The sequence below is a fragment of the Sus scrofa genome, chromosome 8, assembly GCF_054392235.1.
Source record: "Sus scrofa isolate SSC_HxYL_T2T_F1_AM1 chromosome 8, Sscrofa_HxYL_maternal_Yorkshire_Landrace_v2.0, whole genome shotgun sequence".
Taxonomy (NCBI): Eukaryota; Metazoa; Chordata; class Mammalia; order Artiodactyla; family Suidae; genus Sus; species Sus scrofa.
This window is the reverse complement of record NC_139390.1, coordinates 138,325,590-138,350,411: the sequence shown is the minus strand read 5'-3', so window position 1 is coordinate 138,350,411 and position 24,822 is coordinate 138,325,590. Positions and strand designations below refer to the sequence as shown.

Genomic DNA, 24,822 nt, shown 5'->3' with positions numbered 1-24,822 from the left:
CTAATTTGCATTTACATCATGTTACGTTTGAGTAAGGTGATTTCTTTCATCCAAATTATTTCACCCATTTAAAACTATTAAGATACTGGGGAAAAGCCTGTCAGGGCCATTTGATGTAATCTTTCCGCCTCTCCTTCAGGCAGGAAGGTGCGATGACGCAGAGAACTCAGCATGTGTTCTTTCCTTGGTGTGTTCACAAAAGGGATCCGGTAGCAACTTAACCAGACATGAGCTTTCCCTTCGTTTGGATCTGTTTGCCAAAGCCCCAGTACCCACTGGAATTTTCTGGGGTTGGGCTGCTGGAGAACAACCACCGAAAGGCTGGATGCAGGAGACCGGTTTCCCGTGCCACTTTGAAGCTTGTGACACTGGGCACAATACTTATTTTCGGCTCTTCGGTTTCAGTATTTGGGAAAGGGCAGCAATAATATGTCTGTTTTATTAGGTTGTTGTGAAGATGAGACAGGCCTGTGTGTGAGTGAAAAGCCCTTTATAAACCGTAAAACCCTCTCCAGATGTTGGCTATCATCGCCTTTAAAGGACGCAGAATCTGTTTCAATTGCATAGGAGACTGCAAAAAGACTCCTTGACACTTTTAGTCACAACTTGACCCGAAGCTTAATCTCGCTGTAAATCGAAAGGGTTCTTGCGCCCCAAACCAGCCCGGGACAGGGTCACCCAGGCCGCCGGAGCGGTCCCTGCGGTATTCCACCCGGAGAGACGGCTCGCCCTCCACCTCCCACTGGTCTCCCGGGGAGGGCCGCGCCGCTCCTTTCCGTCTGGGCGGTGCCAGCTGGAGGGCGTGGCCCGGGCGGAGCGGAGGCGCGCTGGGGGCGTGGCCTCCACGGGAGGGCGTGGCCTCGCCTCCCCGGCGTTCCTGGGCCGCCCGCAAGCCCGGCTTGCCTGCCAGCTAGCGGACGGGCGCGCGGCTCCTGCGCACTCGGCCTCCGCCTGCGCGCGTCGCTGGCACAGCTGCGTTCTCGCCTCCGCGGCTGGGAGTGGGGTCCGGCGCGAGCCGCCGCTCAGCTTCGGGAGCACACACTCCCCGGCGCTCTCCGCACCAGCGCCCCTTCCCGACCACATCAGGTCCGGGGCGGGCGAGGGCGGCGAGGGCGCACGACCCGAGACTGCAGGACTAAGGGTCTAGAAGGTAAGCAGAACCCTGCGCCCCCCGGGCTGGGGAGGGGGTGGGTCATCCTGGCCCGAACGCCGCGGCCTCTGACTTCTGGGAAGCCCAAGCTCTCTTCCTCCTCGCTGCCGGCTTCCCAGCACGCTGACTCAAGTCGCTGGCGTTCCCACTTTTCCGGTGGGAACCTTCGGGGAGAACGGGCGAAGGAGACGCAGAGCTCGCACCACCCTTACTTAGAAATCTCCAGCAGGTAGCATCTAGAAAAACTGGGGAGGGAAACACAGGCAGAGACCTATCCTCCTCCCCCTCTCCCACTCCCCAAAATCAACCATCTGCCTGTGCGCCCCGAGTCTTGAGGAAAGATGTTCGGTTGTTGTAACCTGGTCCCCGGGTTGCATAATGGAAGAGTCCCAGAAGTTTCTCTGGGAGGTAAAAGCAGGGCTTTTCTCTCCTCCATTCCGCCCCCCCCCGTTACCCCTCCCCCCTGCGTCTAGTAGAGAGAGATTAGTGGTGCCAGTCCCTTCAAATGGTGGTTGGGATGGAGGTGTGTCTGGTGGTCCGCAGCCTCCGGAAACGGAGGGCAAAAGTTGGAGACACCTTCTGAGACTTGCTCCTGGCGCAGAGGGAAACGGCGTCTGCAGAACATGGATCTGGTTAATTTCCCTTGAGGATCGTTTGTTCTTGGTGTCTGATCCTCTCACTGCCTGCGGCACACGAGCCCTCGGACTTTGCGAGCGCCGGGGTCGGCGAATTACGTGGGGGAAGCGAGTTATAGGAAGCGTACTTTAACGTGTTGGTAGTTAGGTTAATGAAGCTGCGAGGGACCTTCCGGGGTCTTGATACTTTCCTCCTAGGTTAGTCTTGTAGCAGTTTCCTTACACGGCCCCCACATTGTTATGCAAATTGTCCCTGGAAGACCCTTGGCTTTGGAAGTGGAGATGTGTCCTAATCTTCCGGGAGCCCTTCTCTGTTGGGGGGTGGAGTGGGGGTGGGGAAGGCCTTGCAGACGAAGTTTTGTTTTTTTAAGGATGGGGTGCGGTCATTTTAACCCTGTTGGTGCACGTTGGAGGCGCGGGTGGGCATGGGGGATGACATACCGTCGAGAAACGCGACCAGATTTGAAACTTTAAAGGCGAAGCCATACGTGAAGGCGAAGACCCAGTGTTCCTTGAAACGGGTGCAAGGTAAAAGGGCTCAGGAACTGAGCCACAGAAACCTTGGGCAAGGACCTGGCCTGAGAATTTGTTCGGGGGGGGTGTTGCTTGTGCAAGATTATTTTAGAGCAAGGTCATGCAGAGGTGGTAGAAGGTAGGGGCGGTGCTGAGACACCTCTGCCTGACCTACGTGGTGTCAGACTCCCGGTGGAGGTAGAAGTCTCAGAAAAGCCAGAGGGGGGGGGGGGGAGACCTTTGGACTCAGGAGTCTAATTCTGCTCGGAGGCTTAAGAATACCTAGGCATGGCCCTGTTTCAATGTTTACTTCCTCTGTCTAATGTATTTCCTTAGCTCGCCTTTCATCTTTAGTGGAAAGGGTTCCTTGAGTGGATGTTCTGGAAATAAATTCACAGGAGAGTTGAAAATTCTGGGTCGTTCGCCTGCTTTCATTTGAAGGTGGTGTCTCTTAACCAGTGTCAGAAAGTAGAATTTGAAGATAAGTATGCAGAAGAGGAATGGAGAGAAGGAAGGGATTATGTCCCAGGCGAATGCAAGGAGTGGGGAGAGGAGGCAGAGGATAACTAGTATTTAAAACTGGGAAGCTTCATTTGAATTCAGCTAATTTAGGAGAGGAGGAACCAAAGAAAGGATTTGGGACAGATTTGGTCACTTTAAAACAAAGAGGTATTGAAGAGTGGGACATAAATCTTAAAAAAAAAAAAAGTTTAGATATTGAGGACACCCCCCCCCCTTTTTCTAAATGGAATTTACAGGGATGATGAGGCTGGGATGTGGAGCTGGAGGTGTGTTATGGTGAATTCTTTGCTTTCCATTTGCAGGGAGAAAATGAACTCTTGCATAAGAGAGTTCATATGTCTTATTCATTCACTGTAGCAATTGAATTTCTGTTGTTTATTTGGCATTTGCTTAACTCTTCAACTTTGTAAAAATGCAATTTTGAAGACTCCAAAGTGTTAATTTACAATACAGAAACCATCAAGAGACTGAAAATTTATGGCAAGAGTTAAAGCCCAGGTGGTTTTCAGCATTGCTCTCTCTTGCAAGATGCAGAATCCACATGCGGTTTTTGCCACCAGAAGTCACTGTTTCACTGTGGGGTTATAAGATAGTTAGACGACATCAAAATTGGCTTCCTCTTCTGTTTCCTACTGGTTTCTGAATTTTGCAAGGAGTTGGTGGAGCTAAAAGTTACTTTTTTATTGACTAAGATAATTGCTTAATTTGGTTTTGGATTACATTTGAAGAATTCTCTTCAATTAAGATGCATATGTATGAGCCGCATCTTTATTAGGAACCTCTACAAATCACTGTAGTCATGTGATTGTTTAGTTAAAGTTATATTACATTGGGAGTTGAAAAGATGGGTTTAAAAAAAGAAGCTTAGGAAAGACAAACTTGTTTTCTTTCTTTCTTTCAATATGGCCAGACCCAATGGCATATGGAAGTTCCTGGGCCAGGATTGAATTTGAGCCACAGCTGTGACCTACTCCGCAGGTGTGGCAACACCGCATCCATAACCCACCGCACAGGGTCAGGGATTAAACTGGTGCCCCCGCAGCGACCCAAGCCACTGCAGACAGGTTCTTAACCCACTGTGCCACAGTGGGAACTCCCTGTTTTCCATATTTTTAAAGAAGCAAATGAAAGGAGTTTCATGCTTAACTCTGTGATTCGTGCTCTTTCATCAAACACATTTGCATAATCCTTTATAAAGTCAGTTGACCATTAAAATTCCAAATCTTGAGATAGACTTATGCTTTCACTTGTTAAAAGATAGAATCTATTTATATACAAACATCTGGATTATTATAAGACACAGGGGACAGTACACCCTGCAGATGTCCCTTGAGGTATGGCAACCTGGCATACCTTATGCTAGGATGCAGGTGTATGCTTCTTACTCTTGAATCCCTTCACTGAAAGCTTTCCTTCAGCTTGAATCCATTTGCTATCTCAGATATGTCTGTTGAAGCTAAGAGCCCAAAGTTCCCCTATTTCAAGACTAGTTCGTTAACTAATTTTTCAGGAGATTGAGAAAGTATGTTGGGGAGAGTACAAATTAAGGAACTGCATTTGCCATAAATATAGAAAGTTTTGTAAATAGATTTTTTCAAATAAAAAAATTCAACAATGATGTCTGTTCCCAAGTGATACTTAGTTGACAGTGGTTTTCCAGCAGTTGCTCTTTTTTAATACACAGTAATAGCTTATTTAGTATTTGCTGAATTGAATCTTAGATTTTATTGAAATAGATTACATAAGCCCAATAATGTATTTATTAAAATTCTGCTACAGTGTAATAGTAAATGTGAAATATTTAGTTCTTTATAGGCACACATCCTTTATTCCTGGCTGTTTATAAGAGCACAAGACATTATTTTAGACCTAAGGCCATGAGAGTTGCTAATAGGAGTTTCTGTCTTATGCCTCAGGACAGAACTCCTTCAGTAGTGTTCTCCAGGGGAAGAAAATCAGCTGATTTTCTTAAATTATCTGGCCCATTTAAAACATGACTAAGGATTTCTTGTTAGAGTGACTTTTTCCAATTAAAAGACTGAGATTATTGTGACAAGTGGAGCCCAGAGGAATCAATTACATCATTAGTCTAATGTCCCATATTTATCCCTAATACCTCATAAATATGGAGCATCTTGCGTGCACCAGACAGTACTCTAAGCATTGGAGAAACGGATAACACCAGATCAAGGCAGAGAAAGAGCCCATACAGTTGGGGTTTGCATCTGTGTAGCCCAAAAGCTTTTTACCAATGGCTTTCACGTGACATGTCATTTAAGCCTAGTTGCAACTCTGAAGTTGGAGTTCATTTTCCATTTTAAAATCAGGAAATTGAGTTGAAGAAGTAAAATGACTTGACTCTGTGACTCAAAGCCTGGTGCCCTTTCGACTATGGTACACTGGTTGGCTGTGTTGATATGTGGTTTCCTGTTTTTCAAGAATTACAGCTTGACTTTCAAATATAAATAGTGTTTCTCCTTGGCTAAGTAATTCTTTCTAATCATTATGGGAATAAAAAAGCAGGTATTTTCATTTGGCATTCTGGACCTACCTATATTTGTGACTCTAAAGGAAAATATGCACGCCTATTAAACAAACTTGTATGTATTTGCACCCGAGAAAGATCTTCATATTCCTAAAAATTAGATGCAAGGGCTCAGGAACCATCTCTCTTCACGCTTCAAATCTACTAAGTTATGAAAGGTCAGTTCGTATCCCTGTGTAAATCAGGATATGCTCATACCATGTCCTTCGGTCTTATAGATACAGTGAATATATGCAGAATACATGCAGTAGAATATCAACCTCTCCTGGAAGGCTTTTAAGACCTGGATGTGTCTCTCCCTCAGCCACCATACCCCCCCCCCTCCACCAGCCAAGTTTCTGATCAGTAGGTCTGGGATAAAGCCCGAGAACTGGCACTTGTAGCCTGTTTGCAGGTGATGTTGATGCTGCTAGTTCTGGAATGACACTTGAGGGACTAGTGCAGTATAGCAGAGAATTTAAAAGCATGATTTCTAAGCCCGACAGCTTGGGCTTGAATCTTGGATATGCCACCTACTAGCTGTCAGACCTTAGGCAAGTTACTTAACTTCTTGTCAAGAACTGTGAAGACTCTGAGATTTTACCCTACTTTCAAGCTAACAAGCTAACCTGCCACAGTTTCCTGGACTCTTGGGAATGGCTTTATTACTCATAATAATAGCTGTAGCCAGAGTAGCAACATTTTCTTCCCTAAGCCTCAGTTTCCAGAGGGAGATATGGAGAGAGGCAGATGATACCTGCAAATACAGGTGTATTAAGGAGAGAAGACCAGAGTTTAGGGAATCCTAATCTGTGGGGGGGGGGTATATACAGCAAGTTTTATTTACACCCCCAGAGAGCATGCTGCCCTGGGTAGGGACTGGCCAGGGATCCTAATCTTTTATCAAGGGCGCTTTGCTCCATTATCCTGGCTAGTAAACATACTGCCCTTTGCTCTAGAAGGAGACGTATTTTCCAGTGTTGTTCTCCGCACAAGCATCCTTAACGATTGCCTGGTACAAAGACAGGTGATGTCTCTGCTTGTATAACATGGAGAGTTGGCTCCCAACACTTTTCCTTGCCCTTGCAGCATGGGGTTAACTAACCATACTGTAGTATCTCCCTTATTGGTTCGTTGGGGAGATAAAAGGTAATAAGATTTGGCAAGTACTTGAGCAGAACATAAAAGCACCCCCTTAGGTTGTAGAGTCACGTGCCTCCTCCTGTCCAGTGGGTTGTCTATGGGAGTGATGTGGACTTCTGGACGGAAGTATTGAAGTGGCTCTTAGGAGACCATCCACCTCACTTCTGGACTAAACACCGCAGCCGCATTTTCAGATAGTGGAGCTTCTAACTTGGCTTTTTTCCAGCTTAGGTTTCTCAAGGTGGAGAACAGCTCCCTGCCGCCTCCTTGCCAGCACTTGCCTGCCCCGCCCCATATGCAATGGGCATAAAGAATAAGCAGGAAAAGTTTTTCTGTTAAACCACTGAAAGGTGGGGGGTTCATGTGGTCCTATAGCATAACCTAGGTCTTACCACATTCCAATACCTATCATACCAGCCTATTGCGAGAAAGTTGACAGTTATTTAAAAATACACACTCTGGGTGTGTATGTGCGTATAGAAACAGGGAGTTTGCATTCTGTTGAGAAGTAAGCTCTGAACACCTGCTTTTTTACTTATGTAGCATACATTGTTGCAGACAGTGGAAAAGAGCTGTGAAAAAAATATGTGTGGTTGACACTGTTTTCCTCCTAGTGCTCAGTCCCATTTTTTTTGTTGTTGTTGCTAAGAGGACCGTGAATGTGGAGGGGACTGCATTGTGCCCAGCCTTAGGTGATAGATTGTGTTTGTTCTCAGCCAGTGATGACAATTTGTGTCCTGATTTACCTGCTTCCCCTGCAGCTGGAGGAGGCCAGGTGACCTAGTTCTGGCTTTCGGATAGCAAAGGTTTGGGGAAGGCTTTTCCGTTCCTGACAAAAGGAGACAGCCGTGGCTGACATAGCCACACCTTCCCCCTCTCCTCTTCTACCTGCCTTGCATGTTGAAAAGATGTCTGGTTATGGCAGCAACCTTTTTGTACCATGAGATGACAAGCATGAAGACAGCACGCTAAATCTGGCAGAGCGGAAAGAGCCAGAGTTCCCGGTGGCCTCATGGAACAGCTAAAATTATAACAATAGTCACCCTCCTCTAGACTTGCTTTAGGAGAAATGGAAGCCTCTATTTTCTTTTCTCTTTTTCTTTAAAGCTGCACCTGCGGCACCTGGAAGTCCTGGGCTGGGGGTCATATTGCAGCTGTGGCTGTGGCTTCTGCCACAGCCATGGCAACACCAGATCTGAGCCACGTCTGCAACCTACACTGCAGCTGTGGCAATACTGGATCCTTAACCCACTGAGTGAGGCCAGGGATAGAACCTGCATTCTCACAGAGTTCAGTGTCCTGAACTCACTGAGCCACAGTGGGAACTCCTGGAAACCTCTGTTAGCTGAGCAGTTGTTACTTGTAGCTACACACATTCTGGACCCACATAGAGTACCATGGAATCGGGCGGGGCTTGGCTGCAGGGCACAGCATTGTGTTACATTAGCTCCAGTGAGCTCAGGAGAGGCCTCTTTGAGAATGTAGTGTTTGAGCTGAGACCGGAATGATGTGGATTTTGTGTCCTTGACTTGAGGGGCAGCCCCAGAGCCCCCAGAACAAGGATTTAAAGTGGTGAAGAGACAGTTGGGGAAATCATGTGTTCCATCGTGGATTTCGAAACGTGTGGGCATCACAGAGCGCTGGTGAGCTAAAGGAATTGTGGGCGATCAGGTCAGCTTGGGGCCCTGGGAGATCATGAGCTGCTTCGGATCGAGTTCTGGAGAATTCAGATGAAAACAGTGTATGACCCATGACTCACCCCTGACACATGGCCAGTTACCAGGAGACGGTTATTCCTGGAGGGTATGTGTGGGAAAGGGGAAGTGGATCTGAGCAGGGACTACTGACCAGGCCAGGCATCCTCTAGCCTCTGGACAGTTATTTTTCTCCTATTCTCCTTTGGAAACTGGGTCATGGTCATGGGGCTTTGAGACTTGCTTAGCACTGTTTGTCCCATCAAAAAGCTTCTCCAGGAGTTCCTCGTCGTGGCTCAGTGGTTAACGAATCTGACTAGGAACCATGAGGTTGTGGGTTCGATCCCTGGCCTTGCTCCGTGGGTTAAGGATCCAGCGTTGCCGTCAGCTGTGGTGTAGGTCGCAGACACGGCTTGGATCCCTCATTGCTGTGGCTCTGGTGTAGGCCGGTGGCTACGGCTCTGATTGGACCCCTAGCCTGGGAACCTCCGTATGCCGAGGGATCGGCCCAAGAAATGGCAAAAAGACAAAAACAAACAAACAAACAAAAACCCCACAACCTTCTCCAGTGTATGGATTGTCCAAAGTGTGTGGTTTGATTGACAGAACAATAACTGGACCAACTACTGCAACCATTTATTGAGTGCTTACCATGAGGTAAGCATTGTGCTAAAAATATTACACCTATTTAACCCTACAACAGTCCCACGAAGCTGCATGGTACTGATGAGAAGGCTAAAACCTTGGGGAAGAACAGTGAGGCTTTTCTTGAGGTCACAGGGTTGGTAGGTTGCAAAGCAGGCCTTTTGTTTTTGTTATTTTTTTAAGATTTTATTTTTCTATTATAGCTGATGCAAAGCAGGCCTTTTAACTAGCAAGTCACAATGACCCCTGGGAGAGCAGTTTCCCCAGAATGTACTAAGTTTGGAAGAACTTAATGACCTAGAATAGAATGTTTGATACTATCCTGAATCTTTTTTTTTTTTTTTTGTATTCCTTCTCCCTCTTTTTATGTCCTTGTAATTGTATGTGTATATGATGTGTCTATAAAACTTAAAAAAATTTTACTTGAAATGTTTTACCTGCTATTTTGGGGAGAAAAGTAGTTAGATGTACATGACATTTCCATTTCAGAATAAATTTGCATTGCAAGAAGCTGGCAGGACTGGAGAAGGGTCACTTAAATCTGGCAGGGTGCATCCGTGAAATACAGTCTGTTTCACTCACAGAAAATGTAAGATAGACATTCCTGACTTCAGTAAGAAGAACTGCTGCGTATTGAATGCCTGTGATGTGTCAGTGTGCTGGGCATTTTTGCTTGGTTTTATAAAGCGCTCTTCTCTGCAACACTTAGTTTACAAATAGTCTGTTTCCCATCTTACAGATGGGAGCACTGAGGCTGGTAGGGCTTCGCTTGCCCACAGTGATCACCTGTCTTGCTGGAACGTAATCTCTTTTTGTTGTACAGCACTGCTCTGTTTTGCTTTTGTTTTTAAATGGAGCCAAATCAGACGCTTCCCTGCCCCCGCCCTCGTGGGAGGATTTTAAACTGCCTTCTCCCTATTCATTGTTCTGGTATTTTTATAATCAGGGGAAAGTAATATAAAAATATATGAAAATTTGAGGAGAATCTTCTGATTTCAGCATTTACGCGCCAGTACATCTGGTCGCCCGACCCTCATAGTTAGAGAAAAAGTATTAGAGAAAAATATTACACAGGTAATAAAGGGTTCATAGCATACAGAGTGAAAGATGAAAGTAAGTACCCCTGTCCAGAGAAGCCACTAGCAACATTTGGGTTGTGTGTGTGTTAGTTACAGGGTATGTGTTATGTGTAAATATTAAAAGAAAGCATTATTTGTTGTTTTTTAAGGGCCACATCTGCAGCATATGGAGGTTCCCAGGCTAGGGGTTGAATCAGAGCTGTAGCTGCCCGTCTACACCACAGCCACAGCAACACCGGCTCCTTAACCCACTGAGTGAGGCCAGGGATTGAACCCCTGCCCTCATGGATCATAGTCGAGTTCATCAACCGCTGAGCCACAACGGAAACACCTAAACCTATTCTTTTTGATGTTACATTGCAACTTATTATGATGTATCCTGATTTATCTGTCATTTCTGTGATGGTATTAGGTTGTTAGCAGTTTTCTTGCCATTATAAAGAACCTTGTTACACAAACCTCTTTGTACAAATAGGACAGTTGTTAAGAAAGAGTCTTTGAAGGAGATATTAACTCAAACATACGAATTGCATTTCTTAGCAATGGTTTTGGGTAATAACTTCCTGACTACAGCAGGCTCACATTCTAACCTCACTAACCTTCTTCTGTCTGGGTTGTGTGGCTCCTTCATACAGCTGTGCACACTCTGCAACCCAGCAGCACCTAAGCCGACTTTTGTAGGCTGAGTTTGGTCTCTCCCGTGGGACATAAAGGCGTCAATAATCTGGAGATGCAGCCTCCTCGCCCTTGCCTCTGTGGAAAGGAAGGATCCAATCTCCCTGCAAAAGTCATAAATTTGAGTTGCACACATAAGCCCCCAGCTCTGCCCAGGGGCCAGAACTCTCAGCAAATATGTCTCTTTCATTTCGTACTTCACTCACCCACCCAAAAAGCCAGCAGTGAGACCCAGGGATCTGGCGGACTCCTTCAGTCTAGCACTTTTTTTTTTTTTTTTTAAATAGGCTTTATTAATTAATTAAGTAAGTGATTTTTAAGAGCAGTTCACAGCAAAATGGAGTCAAGGATGCGGATATTTCCCATAGACCTCCCCATCCCTGCACCCCCCCCCCATTTCCCCCATTACCAGTCCTCTAAAGTGGTACATTTGTTACACTTGACCAACTAGAACATTGACACATGGTCACCCAGAGTGCTGGCCCATCTTTCGCTACAGCTCTGCTGTGAGGTTTGCTCCTGACTTCCTTTAAGCCTTTGCTCAAATGTTTCCTTCTCTGACCACTCTGTGTGAAATTGCAACACTTGACCTCCCTTCCCCTCTGGCTGCTTTTCTCTGTAGCACTTTTTAAAGCCTAATATCTATATATCATGTTTCATCCTTGTTTACCTTCTATAGCTTGTAAACTCAGCAATGGCTGGCACCTCTTTCCTTCAGTCTGATTCTTAGAGTAGATCCTCGGGAAGTATTGGTTGGCTCCGTGAGTAAATGAATGAACACCTGAACTCAGGACCACTCTCTCAGGTTGGCCTCCTGCAACAGCCCAACCTGCTTCCTCCCTCGCTGTCCTCTCATTCTCCACCAGTCAGCCCTGGGGTGGGTTCTGTTGGGCTGCAAGCAAGGGTGGCATCTTCACCGGGAGGGCTCTTTTGGGGACTGCCACCATGGACCCTTAAGCCCTGTATTGTTTGGAAGATTAATGCCAAAATGAATGCCTCCTATTTAATTGATAATTTGTTGTATGCCAACCCTGCATGTCTAGAAAGAAGGGGGGGTGCATAGAAGGAGGGGGGAAAAGAAAGAGAGGAAGGAGACAAAAGTGTGCTGGAGAAAGGGAAAGTGGGAGTAAGTAGGGAAGGGAGGGAGATGATTGGGATTTGAGTGGGAGAATTTAGGAAACTTGCCTCAGACGCTATAGCCAATTGGAGGAGCATCCTACTCCCAAACCAGTTTGATCTTGAACATTTTAGAACTCTACTGGGTTTGCATTTAATTAGAGTACTTGCAGCATCTATGCTGCCTTCTTTCCTAGGCGGAGATAGAATGACAAATGGTACTTACTAGGATACATTGTAGACAGCAAGTTAGCAATTTTAATTGCATGGAGGCGGACGTTATCAGGAGTCCTGGTAGAGCTGAAGGACTATTCAGTGTTTCTTTAGCCTTAGGCATCAAGTATAACAGTGAGCCTCTTGAATGTAGCAGGCAAGCTAAAATTGTTACAAAGTTTATATCATGTTTCCCTTTGTATCAAATAGTTCTTAAATCTGTACCAAGATAATTTAGTAACATACCCTCTGCCTTAAGGATGTTTGAAAAAATAGAAACTATTTAAAGCAAGTTAGGATAAGAGCAGTAAATTTACAAATACATACAAGAAAGGGAAAAGGAAACAGCTGTGGGTCGTGTTCACCACAGCCAGAGAGGTTGTTTCTAGAGATACAGGAGATAGCACCAAGGCCATCTGCCCAGGTTGGATAACAACTTTTTTTTTTTCTTTTTTAACCAGTACTGTTTTGAGAAAATGCTCCAGAATTGCTTTGGGGACTAAGTACCTTTTATGAATGGGAGTAAAATCTCAAATTGGCTCTTACTGGGCCCACTTTTTAAGTGTTGAATTCTTACATGAAGATCAGCTGTTAATTTTTTATTCTTGTCCATCCTCTTTTTTTCCTTTTGATTCTAGTGAGGTTGTTGACACAACCTGTTACCTTAGGCAGATTACTTAAAATGGAGTTTTAGTTTTCTTATACATAAAATGAGCTATTTCATATGTGGGGTATTCGTATGTACCTTGCCAGCGTATTGTAATGTGTACATGAAATGTCATTTTTAAAAAGGCTTAACACAATGCTTGGCATAGACATTGGGGAAAGGTTATTTCCTTTCTTCCTCCTCATGATAAATGTGTGCACATTTTTTTCCTTGCTGCAATTGCTTTGAGGAGCAGCCTTAAAAGTGCATTTGGCCTTTGATATGTGCCAGCTGCTTTGTTCAGGCAACTGGAGAGGTGGTGAGGAACCCTTCTCTTATTCAAAGGAGAGCTTTGAATTCTGTGTCCAGTAAGATTTCACAGGTCAGGTGTACCTTTGCGTGTACTTATGGGCTAATATTCACAGGCTGCTGTTTCTCTTTCAGATGAATAGACTTGTCACTTTCCACTGACGGGCAGCGATGGCATTTACCGAAAGAGTCAACAGCAGTGGCAACAGGTAACCATGAACTCCCTGATGTGCAGATAGGATATTTAATTTTATCATCCATTTTTTCAAAGAATAAGTTTAGTCCTTTTTATTTTTGTGACTTATGAACTCTGGTGCAGGAGGATTTCAGTTTTCCCTACATGAAACCAAACCTATTAGACCTGCTACCTATTTTCTTGAAATCTACTGCTCTCTGGGTCTCTTAACTCATTTCTTTAACATGTGGGTGTTGTATTAGGGCAGCATCCTAATTCTGTGTTCAAGGTGCTGCTCTGTATCACACTGATTTGGGGAAATGTGCATCTGTTCAGCTTGTGCTAAAACAAATATGATGAAATCCGCCTTATCCTGAGAGCCTTGAAGGAGGGAGGTCTGTCAGTTATATTTTGCATATATAACTCCAACTCTGAACATTTAGTTAATTGCCTTCTTGCATGGAGCACCCAGTCAGGGTTGATTGAGGGGAGCATATTTACATTCTGAAGCAATTATGAAGACTAACTTATTCTTGGAGTTCTCTTGTGGCTCAATGAATCGATTAAGGATCTGGTGATATAACTCTTGTAGCATGGGTTCGATCCTTGGCCAAGGGCTTTTCCTCATGCTGTGGGCAAAGCCAAAAAAAAAAAAAAAAAAAAAAAGAGAGAGAGAGAGAGAGAGCGTGAGAGCAAGAGACGAACTTATCCTAGTATCCAGAAGGAATTCTTAATGTCACTGATCAGTTTTCATTTATGCTATTAGATATTCAAGTGCATGTGAAGTGTGAGACTCGAATGGTAAATGAGCACTAAGTGATGTGACCATAGTTCCGGAGCATCCTGAGGCTTTCCTACTTCTTCCTCCTTTCTGGTTCATGTAGGAAACTCTTCCTATATTCCAAGCGGTCCTGGTGGTACTGCTGTTAAACTTGGTACACTCTCCTCCCCACAGAGGAAGTCATGTGACCCAGGCTGCAACAATCCACGTTCTACTAGAGCCAGAGGGGAAACTGTTATCATCAGTATTTTTTTTTTTTAAAGGCTTGTTCATAATGTGCAGTTACACATAAGTTTTAAATTTTTATGCAGTTAAATGTCTTTTCTTTTATGGATTCTGGTTTTGATCGTGCGTAGAAAGGTCTTTCCTACACTAGGACTGAGAAAATAATGTCATGTGTTCTCTGCTGGCACTTGAAAGGTTTCATTTTTTGCATTTAAATGAGAACTTGTGAGCTGGTGGCCTGTGGGACAGATCTGGTCAACAGATGGGTTTTGTCTGGCCTCTCACAGTGTTCTAAAAAGATCTGCCAATGATTTGTACATAACAATCTAGACTGCCATCGTCTCGAAAATTTTGAGATTTAACAGCATTGGCTTTGCATTGCCGTGTAGCAACACTCAGATGGAATTGAATAGCTACCACTCTTCAGGAGAAGGCATGAGCTTTTGTTTTTCTTTTCTTTCTCTTTCTTTTTTTTTAGGATTGCCCCCACGGCATATGAAGGTTCCCAGGCTAGGGGTTGAATCAGAGCTATAGCCACCAGCCTATGCCACAGCCACAGCAACTCGGGATCTGAGCCACGTCTGCAACATACACCACAGCTCACAGTAACACTGGATCCTTAACCCACCGAGCGAGGCCAGGAATTGAACCTGCGTCCTCATGGATGCTAGTCAGATTCATTTCCACTGAGCCACGACGGGAACTCCTCTTTTTTTTTTTTTTTTTTTTTGGCATTAGCTTTCTAATTCAAAACTTTCCAAATGGTGTGCCAAGATGTTGCTGTCCTAACCAGAGTTCCAGGCTCCCACCTTATTGCCTCCTGCTTTGTCAGCTTGCCCCAGAGAGACTTGATGGAAAGAAAGAAAGAAGAAAAAGTTAAGAAATGAGAAAGCACGGATGCTTTTCTAGTTCACTGCAATTCTCACACAGCTGGATTTAGACACTCAGCTGCTTTACCTTCTTAATTTGCAGCCCATTTTAGATCCTTGACTTTTTACTATATTGATCCATCTGTAATTAATTTTAGTGTGAAGTGTGAGTTATAAATTTCCATACTAACAAGAAAATGAAGAGTTTGGGAAATACTAGGGACCCCCCCCCTTTTTTAAAGTAAAAGTCTTGCCTCTTGTTTCAAGATAATTTATTAAATCATCCGTCTTTACTGATGAGTTCCATGTCCAAATTCCATCATGTTCTGGTGTCTGTTGTTGGACTCTTGTTCCCTTGTCTCTTCTGGCAGTGATGCTATACTATTTCAGGATATTTTTATAGATCTTAATATCCAGGCAGATTCTTTGTCATTACTTCACATTTTTAGAATTTTTATAGCTATTTTACAGCTACATATTACATTTTCATGTGTACTCTGAAGTCATTTGTCGTTTTCTGGAAAAATTATTGTTGGCCTTTTGATTTAAACTAATCAATTAGAATTGAATTCTGTAGAATATTAAAATTGGGTCTTTCTGCAAATGAATCTAAATATCAGACTAAGAGCAATTCAAGAGTGTAAAGGAATTTCAAATTTCAATTCTAAGATATTTTGGAGGTATGATTTTTTAAAGTATTTCTAGTTATTGACATTGCATTCAGGATCATTTCTGGTTGAAGAACCAGTTATAATAGTTAACAATATCTCATCAGTGGCAAGTTTAAAAAGATATTGTGTAGTGTATTTACATATGTTTTCTATTGTCACCATTAAGTTAGGATGTAACTGTCCCTTCGACTAACATTCTAGCAATCACAGAACTGTTTTTATTATTTGTTACATTTATCTCTTCAGCTTATTCCCTCCCTCATGTGTTCCTTTTAATTTTAATATCCAGGAATTCCCACTGTGGCACAGCAGAAATGAATCTAACTAGGAACCGTGAGGTTGTGGTTTGATCCCTGGCTTTGCTCAGTGGGTTAAGGATCTGGAGTTGCCGTGAGCTGTGGTGTAGGTCGCAGGTGCGGCTCAGATCTTGCCTTGCTGTGGCTCTGGCATAGGCTGGCAGCTGTAGCTCTGATTCCCATGCCTGGGAACCTCCATATGGCACAGGTGCAGCCCTGGAAAGCAAAATAAATAAATAATTTTAATACATAGTGCAAGTGATAAGCTGAGAGAAATCCTAAATGGACCTCCTTTTTAGGGGGGTAGGGTGATGTGCTTGGGGCACACAAAAGTTCCCAGGCCAAGCATTGAACTCATGACATAGCAGTGACATTACGGGACCCTTAACCCACTAGACCACCAGGGAACTCCCAATCTGTCCTCCCACCCCCCGTTTTTGTTTTTAACGCATACCAATTGTTTGGCAGTTCCCTGGTGGCTCAGCAGGTTAAGGGTTTGACATTGTCACTACTGTGGCAAGGGCTCGATCCCTGGAGCTGGAGATTCTGCAGGCCATGGGCATGGCTGCATGCCAGTAGCTCACTTGTTTAAATATTTAGTCTTGGTGGTAAGGTAGTTTAATCTCTTAGTAGGCCACCAAAAAAAAAAAAAAAAAATCAAATTCATGTGAGACTGGTCCTAGTCGAGCACGTATTTTAAAGAAAACAGATGTGTGTTGGGTAGGCAGCTCTTACTGCTCAAGCTAAAAAGAAGTCTGAGTGTGAATCCTTAGTTTGCTCAGGGCTATCACAAGTCATAAGGGTGGACAGAATATTAGAATATTAATATCATGTGAAGATAATATTTATTTTAGTTCTTTATTAAATAATAGGCTTATCTCTGGCTTCCAGATTTATCCGTATTAGGTACTATTGCACCTCATTTTCTTATATTTCTCCTTCCCTTTTTGTTTTTTTCTAAAAATTGTTACTGGAGTATAACAAACTAAAAGGGGCAGACATTATTAGTACAGTTCAGTGCATTTTCTCAAAGTGAACACACTTGTGTAACCATCAAGCAACAATACCAGCTCCCCAGAAGCCCCTGTGGTCCCCTTTCAGCTAGTGTCTCCCTCCAGGCCTGCCAGTGTTCTAACCTCCAACACCATGCGTTTCTTTTGCCTGTTTTTGAATTTTATTTAAATATAATCATATATTCTTGGAGTTCCTGTCGTGGCTCAGTGGCTAACGAATCTGACTAGGAACCATAAGGTTGTGGGTTCGATCCCTGGCCTCGCTCAGTGGGTTAAGGATCCGGCGTTGCCGTGAGCTGTGGTGTAGGTTGCAGACGTGGCTGGGATCTGGCGTTGCTGTGGCTGTGGTGTAGGCCAGCCGCTACAGTTCCGATTCGACCCCTAGCCTGGAAACCTCCATATGCCGCGGGTGCAGCCCTAGAAAATACAAATATATATATATATATATATATAAATAAATAAAATCATAAATTCTTTTATGTTGTCTATTCAGTTTTGATCGTTATTTTTATTTCACGAGCTTCAATATCTTTAACATTGAAATGTCTTTATAGTAAGAATGAATTTAGGTTAGTACAATATATTATATGGTCAGTATTAAATTTAAAAAATTTTCCCATCAACTTTCTATAGTCTAATATGAGAACACCATTATCCTTATTCTTTTTTTTTTTTTTTTTTTTTTTTTGCTTCTCCTCTTTCCCTGCAACTGTTGGCTCTTTTAGTTTTAAATTGTCCAAATTGATAGTGCATTTTATTTTATAATTATCTCTACTCCTGCAGGCTTTGTCTTCTAATTGATAATAAAAGCTGAAAAATCAATAAGCATTATTTATGTTATTTTGATCAGGAAGCAAAATAGTGTTTAGGGTTTCATTTCTCCTCCCCAGATTTGAAGTCAACCCACAAGTGATTCGAAGGACCACTTGAAAGAGAAGGCTTATATTGTTCAGGAAAAAATGAACTCTTTTTTTTTTTTTTTTTTTTTTAAGGGCTGCACCTATTGCATGCGGAAGTTCCCAGGCCTAGGGGTCGAATGGGACAGCCACTGGCCTACGCCACAGCCACACCAGATCCGAGCCGTGTCCGTGACCTACAGCACAGCTTGAGGCAACACCGGGTCCTTAACCCACTGAGCGAGGTCAGGGATCGAACCCACATCCTCATGGATACCAGTCAGATTTGCTTCCACGGAGCCACAACGGGAACTCCAAATGAACTCTTAAGCTGAGTACATGGTTCAGATTCATGCCCCAGTTTACATGGCTTCATCTTGGGGTGGTGGTTCTATTTTTCCTGGAGTTGTTAATGACTTTCCCTTTTCCTTGTTGAGAGAGAGAACCTACCTTTCTGTGCTGTCACCAACATGTTCGCCTTCTTGCCATTCTGTACACGGCAGGAGATGTGCTTTTCAGTTTGGGGGAAGATGGGCATATGATTGGATTCTGTGAACCCTGCCTCTCAGTGCTGCAGTCCTAGAGCTTTGCAGAGTGGCCCTCCTTCCCAGGAGAGTCTGCAAGGATGTTTAACTGTCCCAATGGAGGAGCGTCCTCCTTGAGGGAGGAAGCTACAAGGTGTTAAGCTGATTAACACCTATTCTGCGGACAGAGTTCTTTGTGTGAGTGGATTGGGGGCCTAACTTCCAGATGCTAACTGGAGAGATTAATGGCTGTAGGCCGCACGTTTTCCTGAAATACTGATGGGCCTGGGCGCTGTAAATAATCCACACCTGGAATTGTGAAATTTCCTGTCTTTCCCAAGCAAGTTGTCATCGGCCTGATTTACAAGTGCAATACTGTTTCTCCTGCAGATGCACTGTTTCCCTTTATGTTAGACCGGGGTTCCTGGGAAGTATGTGTCATTGTCATACGGAGTTTAAGATGAGTCAGTTTGATGCGTTTAGGAGAGTATGGTTTCAGACGTATCCCAGACCCGGGGAGATCTTTTCCAGAATTAGTTATTTCCCAAATGGACCCTTAGATTTGGGGAGGGGGAAAAAAAAGGCCAAACTGTAGAGGTATTGAGTAATGTCACCAGTAAAATCCAGTTGTCCTGTTACTGCGTGTGTGTTACAGGGAGCTTGCACGTGGGACTCGGGGGCCTCGCAGCCTGTGTTTAGACCTCTGACGTGTCGGTGGCTTGGCCAGATTGCTCAACTTTTAAAGCCTCGCTAAAATGGGGATAAGGCGAATAATGTATGTAGAGTGCTTATCACAGGGCCTGGCAAATCCTAAATCCTCGGTCAGTTATGAAATCTCTCACTCTGGCGATGACGGTAGAGGGGCTGGGTTTCGGGGGAGTCAGAATTTGCCTCAATTCTACCTCCGAGGAGAACAGTTGTTTTTGTTTCGAGGTGACCCTTTGGATGGAAGCGATCCCTGTGGGAGCTACTCCAGGGATTTGCATTCATAGGAAGGAGACTCATAGAGGAAACGGACCTTTAAAAACAAACTACTGGGAGGGGGAGGGCGTGGGGTAGTTGGGGAGCTTGGGGTTCATAGACACAAACGATTGCCTTTGGAATGGATGAGCAATGAGATCCTGCTGTGTAGCACTGGGAACTCTGTCTAGTCACTTATGATGGAGCAGGATAATGTGCAAAAATAGAGTGTGTACATGTATGTGTAACTGAGTCCCCATGCTGTACAATAGAAAAAAAAATCATATTGGGGAAATAACTATTAAAAATAATAGAAAAATTAAAAACCAAAACCAAAGCAGTAGGACTGTTTGCTTGCCAGGCATGTGGATACATCTGCAGGTCTTACTGTGATCTAGTTCACTTTTTTTTTTTTTGGTCTTTTTTGCTATTTCTTTGGGCTGCTCCCACGGCATATGGAGGTTCCCAGGCTAGGGGTCGAATCAGAGCTGCAGCCCCCAGCCTACGCCAGAGCCACAGCAACGCAGGATCCGAGCCGCGTCTGCAACCTACACCACAGCTCATGGCAACACCGGGTCCTTAACCCACTGAGCAAGGGCAGGGACCGAACCCGCAACCTCATGGTTCCTAGTCGGATTCGTTAACCACTGCGCCACGACGGAACTCCTAGTTCACTTTTAATGTTTGCTATGGGATTGGCCCAAATCACATACAAACTACAAGAAAACACTGCTGCAGAGTATTTTCTTTTCTACAAGAGCAGAGTCTTTTTTTTTTTTTTTAATGTTTCTCATAACTTTCCTTTATAGTAGAATTTGAAATGGTGTTATTTTAGATTTCTCTCCCCTTTTCTCAGCCATTCGTTCTTTAAGTACTGTAGATTGTACTTTTTTTTTTGTTAAAAGCATAGTCTTAAGGAAAAACCCCTCACTTTATTGAGGTATAACATATTCCATTTTAAGTGTACAATTGAATGGTTTTTAGTAAATTTACTGAAATAATGCAATCGCCTCTGCAATCCAATGTCAGAATTGCACTCCCAGATCCAGCTGCCTGTTCCCCCCCAACCCCAGTCAACCATGAATCTACTTAATATCTTTACCTGCTCTGGACATTTCATATAAATGATTTAACGTGTTTTTTGGTTTTTGTTTTTGTTTTTTTTTTTGGTGACTTCTTTACTTAGCATAAAGTTTTCCAGATTCGTCCACGTTGTAGCAGTTATCAATTATTCATTCCTTTTTGTTGAAAAGCAATAGTCTGTTGTATGGATATACCGGTGTTTTGTTTACTATTCACTAAATTGATGGACATTTGGGTTGTGTACACTTTATGACTATTATGAATAATGTTGCTCATATGTTTTCCTTTCCTTGGGGTAGATGTTTAAGAATGGAATTACTTTCCTGTAAGGTAGATTTATTTTTAAAGTCACCCCACGGGAGTTCCCATCGTGACTCAGCGGAAACAAATCTGACTAGTATCCATGAGGATGCAGGGTCGATCCCTGGCCTCGCTCAGCGGGTTAAGGATCCAGTATTGCTGTGAGCTGTGGTGTAGGTCACAGACATGGCTCGGATCTGATGTTGTTGTGGCTGTGGTGTAGGCCGGTGGCCACAGCTCTGATTTGACTGCTAGCCTGGGAACCTTCATCTGCCTTGGGGGTGGCCCTAAAAAGCTTAAAAAAAAGAAAGAAAGAAGTCATCCTAAGACTGTTTTAAGTTCTCAAGTCAGGGTGTCCGCGGTCAGTTTCAAATCCATTTGGGTAAGATTTTTTAGTTTTCTCTTTGCCTTCAGCCTTGAACTCTCTACTAATGCTGTGCGCTGGTGGTGAATGAATTAGTATTTCTTCAGTGCCTTCTATAGAACGGATACTAGTCCAAGCATTGTATCATTTTGGGTGATACTCTGGTCCATGGTGGTAGCTAAGATGGACACTGGGTTGAATTGTTTGTCCCATCTTTGTAGGAACATTAGTTTTGTACTGTCCAGATCTGGGGTAAGAACCATTTACTTTTTGGAGGGCTTCAGTTATAACAGTCCTTTTCTGTTAAAGCTCCTTTGGAATCTGTAGGAACAGGTTTAAGAAGAAGAGAATTTCGGTTCCTGTTTTCTCTGTTTTTCAGACGCTTGGAGGACATTAATTAGAATCTGAGCCTTGTTTTCTGTACCTCAGTGATAACCCTGTAACGTGGTCAGATTAGTAATCTGCCTCATTTACTGGAGGAGGCAAAGGCCTGGAGAAATTAATAGTCGAATGTGTAAATCAGACTCTAGGGAATGCGGGGGCAGCTAGTTTGTTTTGGTGGGAAATTTTTAAATCACTACAATAAATAACATTTAACATGTAAGGACTCTGCAGTTTCATTTCTGCTTTTGACCAAGTTCTGATGCTTTCATCAGGTGATGCCTTCTTCCCAGCCTGAAATGCAGAATGCCGCCCCTTTTGTTGCTTTAAAATGATTTTGAAACAGTAGATGCTGGACTGTATGTATTTACATGGGTAAGATGTTAATAAACATAGTTAAGGGAACAGGTCTTATTAAAACTACTGAAAGCAAGAGGTGATCCAAGACGCCTTGTTAAGGGAAACAAACACAGTCCAAGGGGAGAGGGAGGGAGGAATCAGGGAGGGACGAGGGAAAGAGAGACAGACAGAGGGACAGAAAGAAAGAAAGAAACCTCGTGCATTGTAATGGCAGTAAAGAGTTAATGTTGGGAGTTACTGTTGTGGCGCGGCAGAAACAAATCCAACTAGGGATCATGAGGTTGCAGGTTCGATCCCTGCCCTAATGCAGTGGGTTAAGGATCTGGCATTGCCCTGAGCTGTGGGGTAGGTTGCAGACGTGGACCAGATCTGGCGTTGCTGTGGCTGTCATGTAGGCTGGCAGCTGCAGCTCTGATTCGATCCCTAGCCTGGGAACCTCCATATGCCCAGGGTTCAGCCCTAAAAAGCAAAAAAAAAAAAAAAAAAGTTACTGTTGACCTTGATTGGGCATGATAACCTAGTTTTAGTGTAGACGTTATCATAGTTCTTGCCAACTCTTTTTTATTTCTTTTCTTCACTTTATTTATTTATTTTTTATTTATTTATTTATTTGTCTTTTTGCCTTTTCTAGGGCCGCTCCTGCGGCATATGGAGGTTCCCAGGCTAGGGCTCTAATCGGAGCTATAGCCACCAGCCTACACCAGAGCCATAGCAACGTGGGATCCGAGCCCCATCTTCGACCTGCACCACAGCTCACAGCAACGCCGGATCCTTAACCCACTGAGTGAGGCCAGGGATCCAACGTGCAACCTCATCGTTCCTAGTCAGATTCATTAACCACTGAGCCATGACAGGAACTCCTCTTTTCTTCACTTTAAAAGAAAAATTTTTCTCAGGGACATAGACGTTAGCAGAAGTAGAAAGACTATTTCATTAACTTTCAAATACCCTTTTCCCCAGATTTAACATTTCTCAGTATTTTGCACACTTAAAAAAAACCAAAAAAACAAAAACCTGTCCTTTTCCTTTTGTTCTTTGCTGAAGGGCTTTAAAGCAAATCCCAGACATCTGTTTTTACCCTTCATACCTTCTGTGCAATCTCTTTTAAAAAAGGGATATTTCCCTACATAATTGCATACCAGTCTCATCCTTAATAAAATTAACATTTTAATTTTAGGTTCGTCTATTAATCAACCCATGTCCAAACTGTCCAGGTTGATTAAAAATGTCTATTAAAGTTGTTTATACCATGATTCCAGCAAACCCAAAGTGCATACATTGTGTTGGGTTTTGTCCATTAAGCCTTAATCTAGAGCATTTATTCTGCTTATTTGGTGGGGATGGGGGTTGGGGGGTGGGGGTTAACTAAGGGTGAGGGTTGAGGAAGCTGAGTTGAATGTAAGTCTGACTGCTTCCTCTTGATGTGTTTTGTGCATACATGCAAGCGATTCTCAACCCGGAATAAGTTTACCCTCTGGATTGGGGAACATTTGACAATGTCTGGAGAGATTTTTCTCATTGTCATCTAGTGGGTAGAGGCCAGCGGTGCTGCTAAACATCCCGCAATGCACAGGACAGCCCCCACCACAAAGAATTTTCTGGGTCTGAATGTCACTAGTGCTGAAGTAGAGAATCTGTGTGACTCTGTCTTAGGTATTTCCTGTAGGATGGGAGTTAGCTCTAAAGCTCAATTAAATTTGAAATGTCTTTTTGCTAAAAAAGAAATAATCGCAGTAAAAGTTTATAGAGTTCCCGTTGTGGCTCAGAGGTAATGAACCTGAATAGTATCCAGGAGGGTTTGATCCCTGGCCTGGCGCAGTGGGTTAAGGATCCTGCATTGCCGCGAGCTGTGGTGTAGGTCTCAGATGCCTCTTGAGCATCTCGGATCCCGCGTTGCTGTGGCTGTGGTGTAGGCTGGCAGCTGCAGCTCTGATTCCACCCCTAGGCTGGGAACTTCCATATGCCGAAGGTGCGGCCTGAAAAAGACTGGGGGAAAATGTTTTCTGGTCCAAGGGTACTGGCATTATTCCGTGATTTGACCTCTGTGCTGGTTGCTGGGGTCTGTCACTTTGTGACAATGCACGTGTGAGCCTCTGTGCACCTTTGAAATGCGTGCTGTGTTCTGACTTCTGAAGTTCGCTTGAGAAAATCTTCTAGTCCTGCCTTCCTCTCTTGGGCTATGACCTCGGCTTCTTCGATGCCTCAAGAACTCTTTAAATCCTCTTTCCTTTTAAACTTCCGTGGGACTCAGTTTGTTTTAATGCAAGAGACTGCTAAAGATGGGGAGAACGGGTGCCTTGTGACCTAATTATTGGGCCGGTTAGGGGTCTGTTCTGGCCGAGTCAGGGTGCTGGTATCTTCTTTGCCCTGGAGAGTGTTGCCCGAAAGGAGGCAGCATCAAATAGCAGTGATAGGGCCCTCAGAAAGCTCGATGGGGCGGGAAGGCAGGCCGTCCCAAACAGGATGCCTTCGAGAGAGAAGGTTGCCTTTTCCGAGCAGTGGAGAAGCATTTGGGGCAGAAAGAATCTGCAGAGGCCAAGAATGCAGTGGGGTGTCCTAGGAACCGTTTCTGGAAAGTTGTCTTAAAGCCAGCCCCCCCCCCCCCATCTTGGATAAATCACTGGAAGGAAAGGCAATGAATTTTTTTGTGACAATCCGTTCTTACTGGGGGCCCGAGCTTCGTTTGCAAGTGAAAGGACTGCTGTTGGAGGAGTTGCAATCACAATGGGCCCTGACTCTTTTCACATCAAAGTGTAAAAGAATCTCCAGGGGTGATAAATGGGGGCTGCTGGACTCATTACTTGTAAACAAAGCTGAGGGATGACCTCTACATTTTTTTTAATTAAAAGAAAACAGGGTTTCCCAGTGGAGAGCGCGGGGCTGCTCGCCGCCGTTTGAATTCTGACTGCTCCCGCTGGAGGAGATCTTTGTTAGGGGTACCCGGGTTTGCCCCGACTCTCAAATCCTGGGTAAATGGCTTCTGCCAGGCTGGCCCCGCAGGTACGCCCCCTTGGTTGAGAGTCGAAGTTTTCCTTGCAAGAAGGGGTGACAGGGCAGAAC

General features: G+C 44.1%; 1 protein-coding gene across 18 annotated transcripts in view; it reads left to right on the top strand.

Moving 5' to 3' along the window:
- The first annotated feature begins 896 nt into the window (after window positions 1–896).
- AFF1 (ALF transcription elongation factor 1) overlaps window positions 897–24,822 on the top strand; it is a 195,997-nt gene continuing 172,071 nt past the window's right edge. For 17 of the 18 annotated variants that reach the window (XM_084973570.1, XM_084973567.1, XM_084973568.1 and 14 more), the window contains exons 1-2: window positions 897–1,150; window positions 13,000–13,073. In XM_084973570.1, coding sequence (XP_084829696.1) covers window positions 13,036–13,073 — 38 coding nt within the window. In that variant the 5' untranslated portion in view covers window positions 897–1,150; window positions 13,000–13,035. Of the gene's footprint in view, window positions 1,151–12,999; window positions 13,094–24,822 lie in introns of all 18 variants that reach the window. The other variant, XM_084973586.1, reaches the window with a different exon arrangement.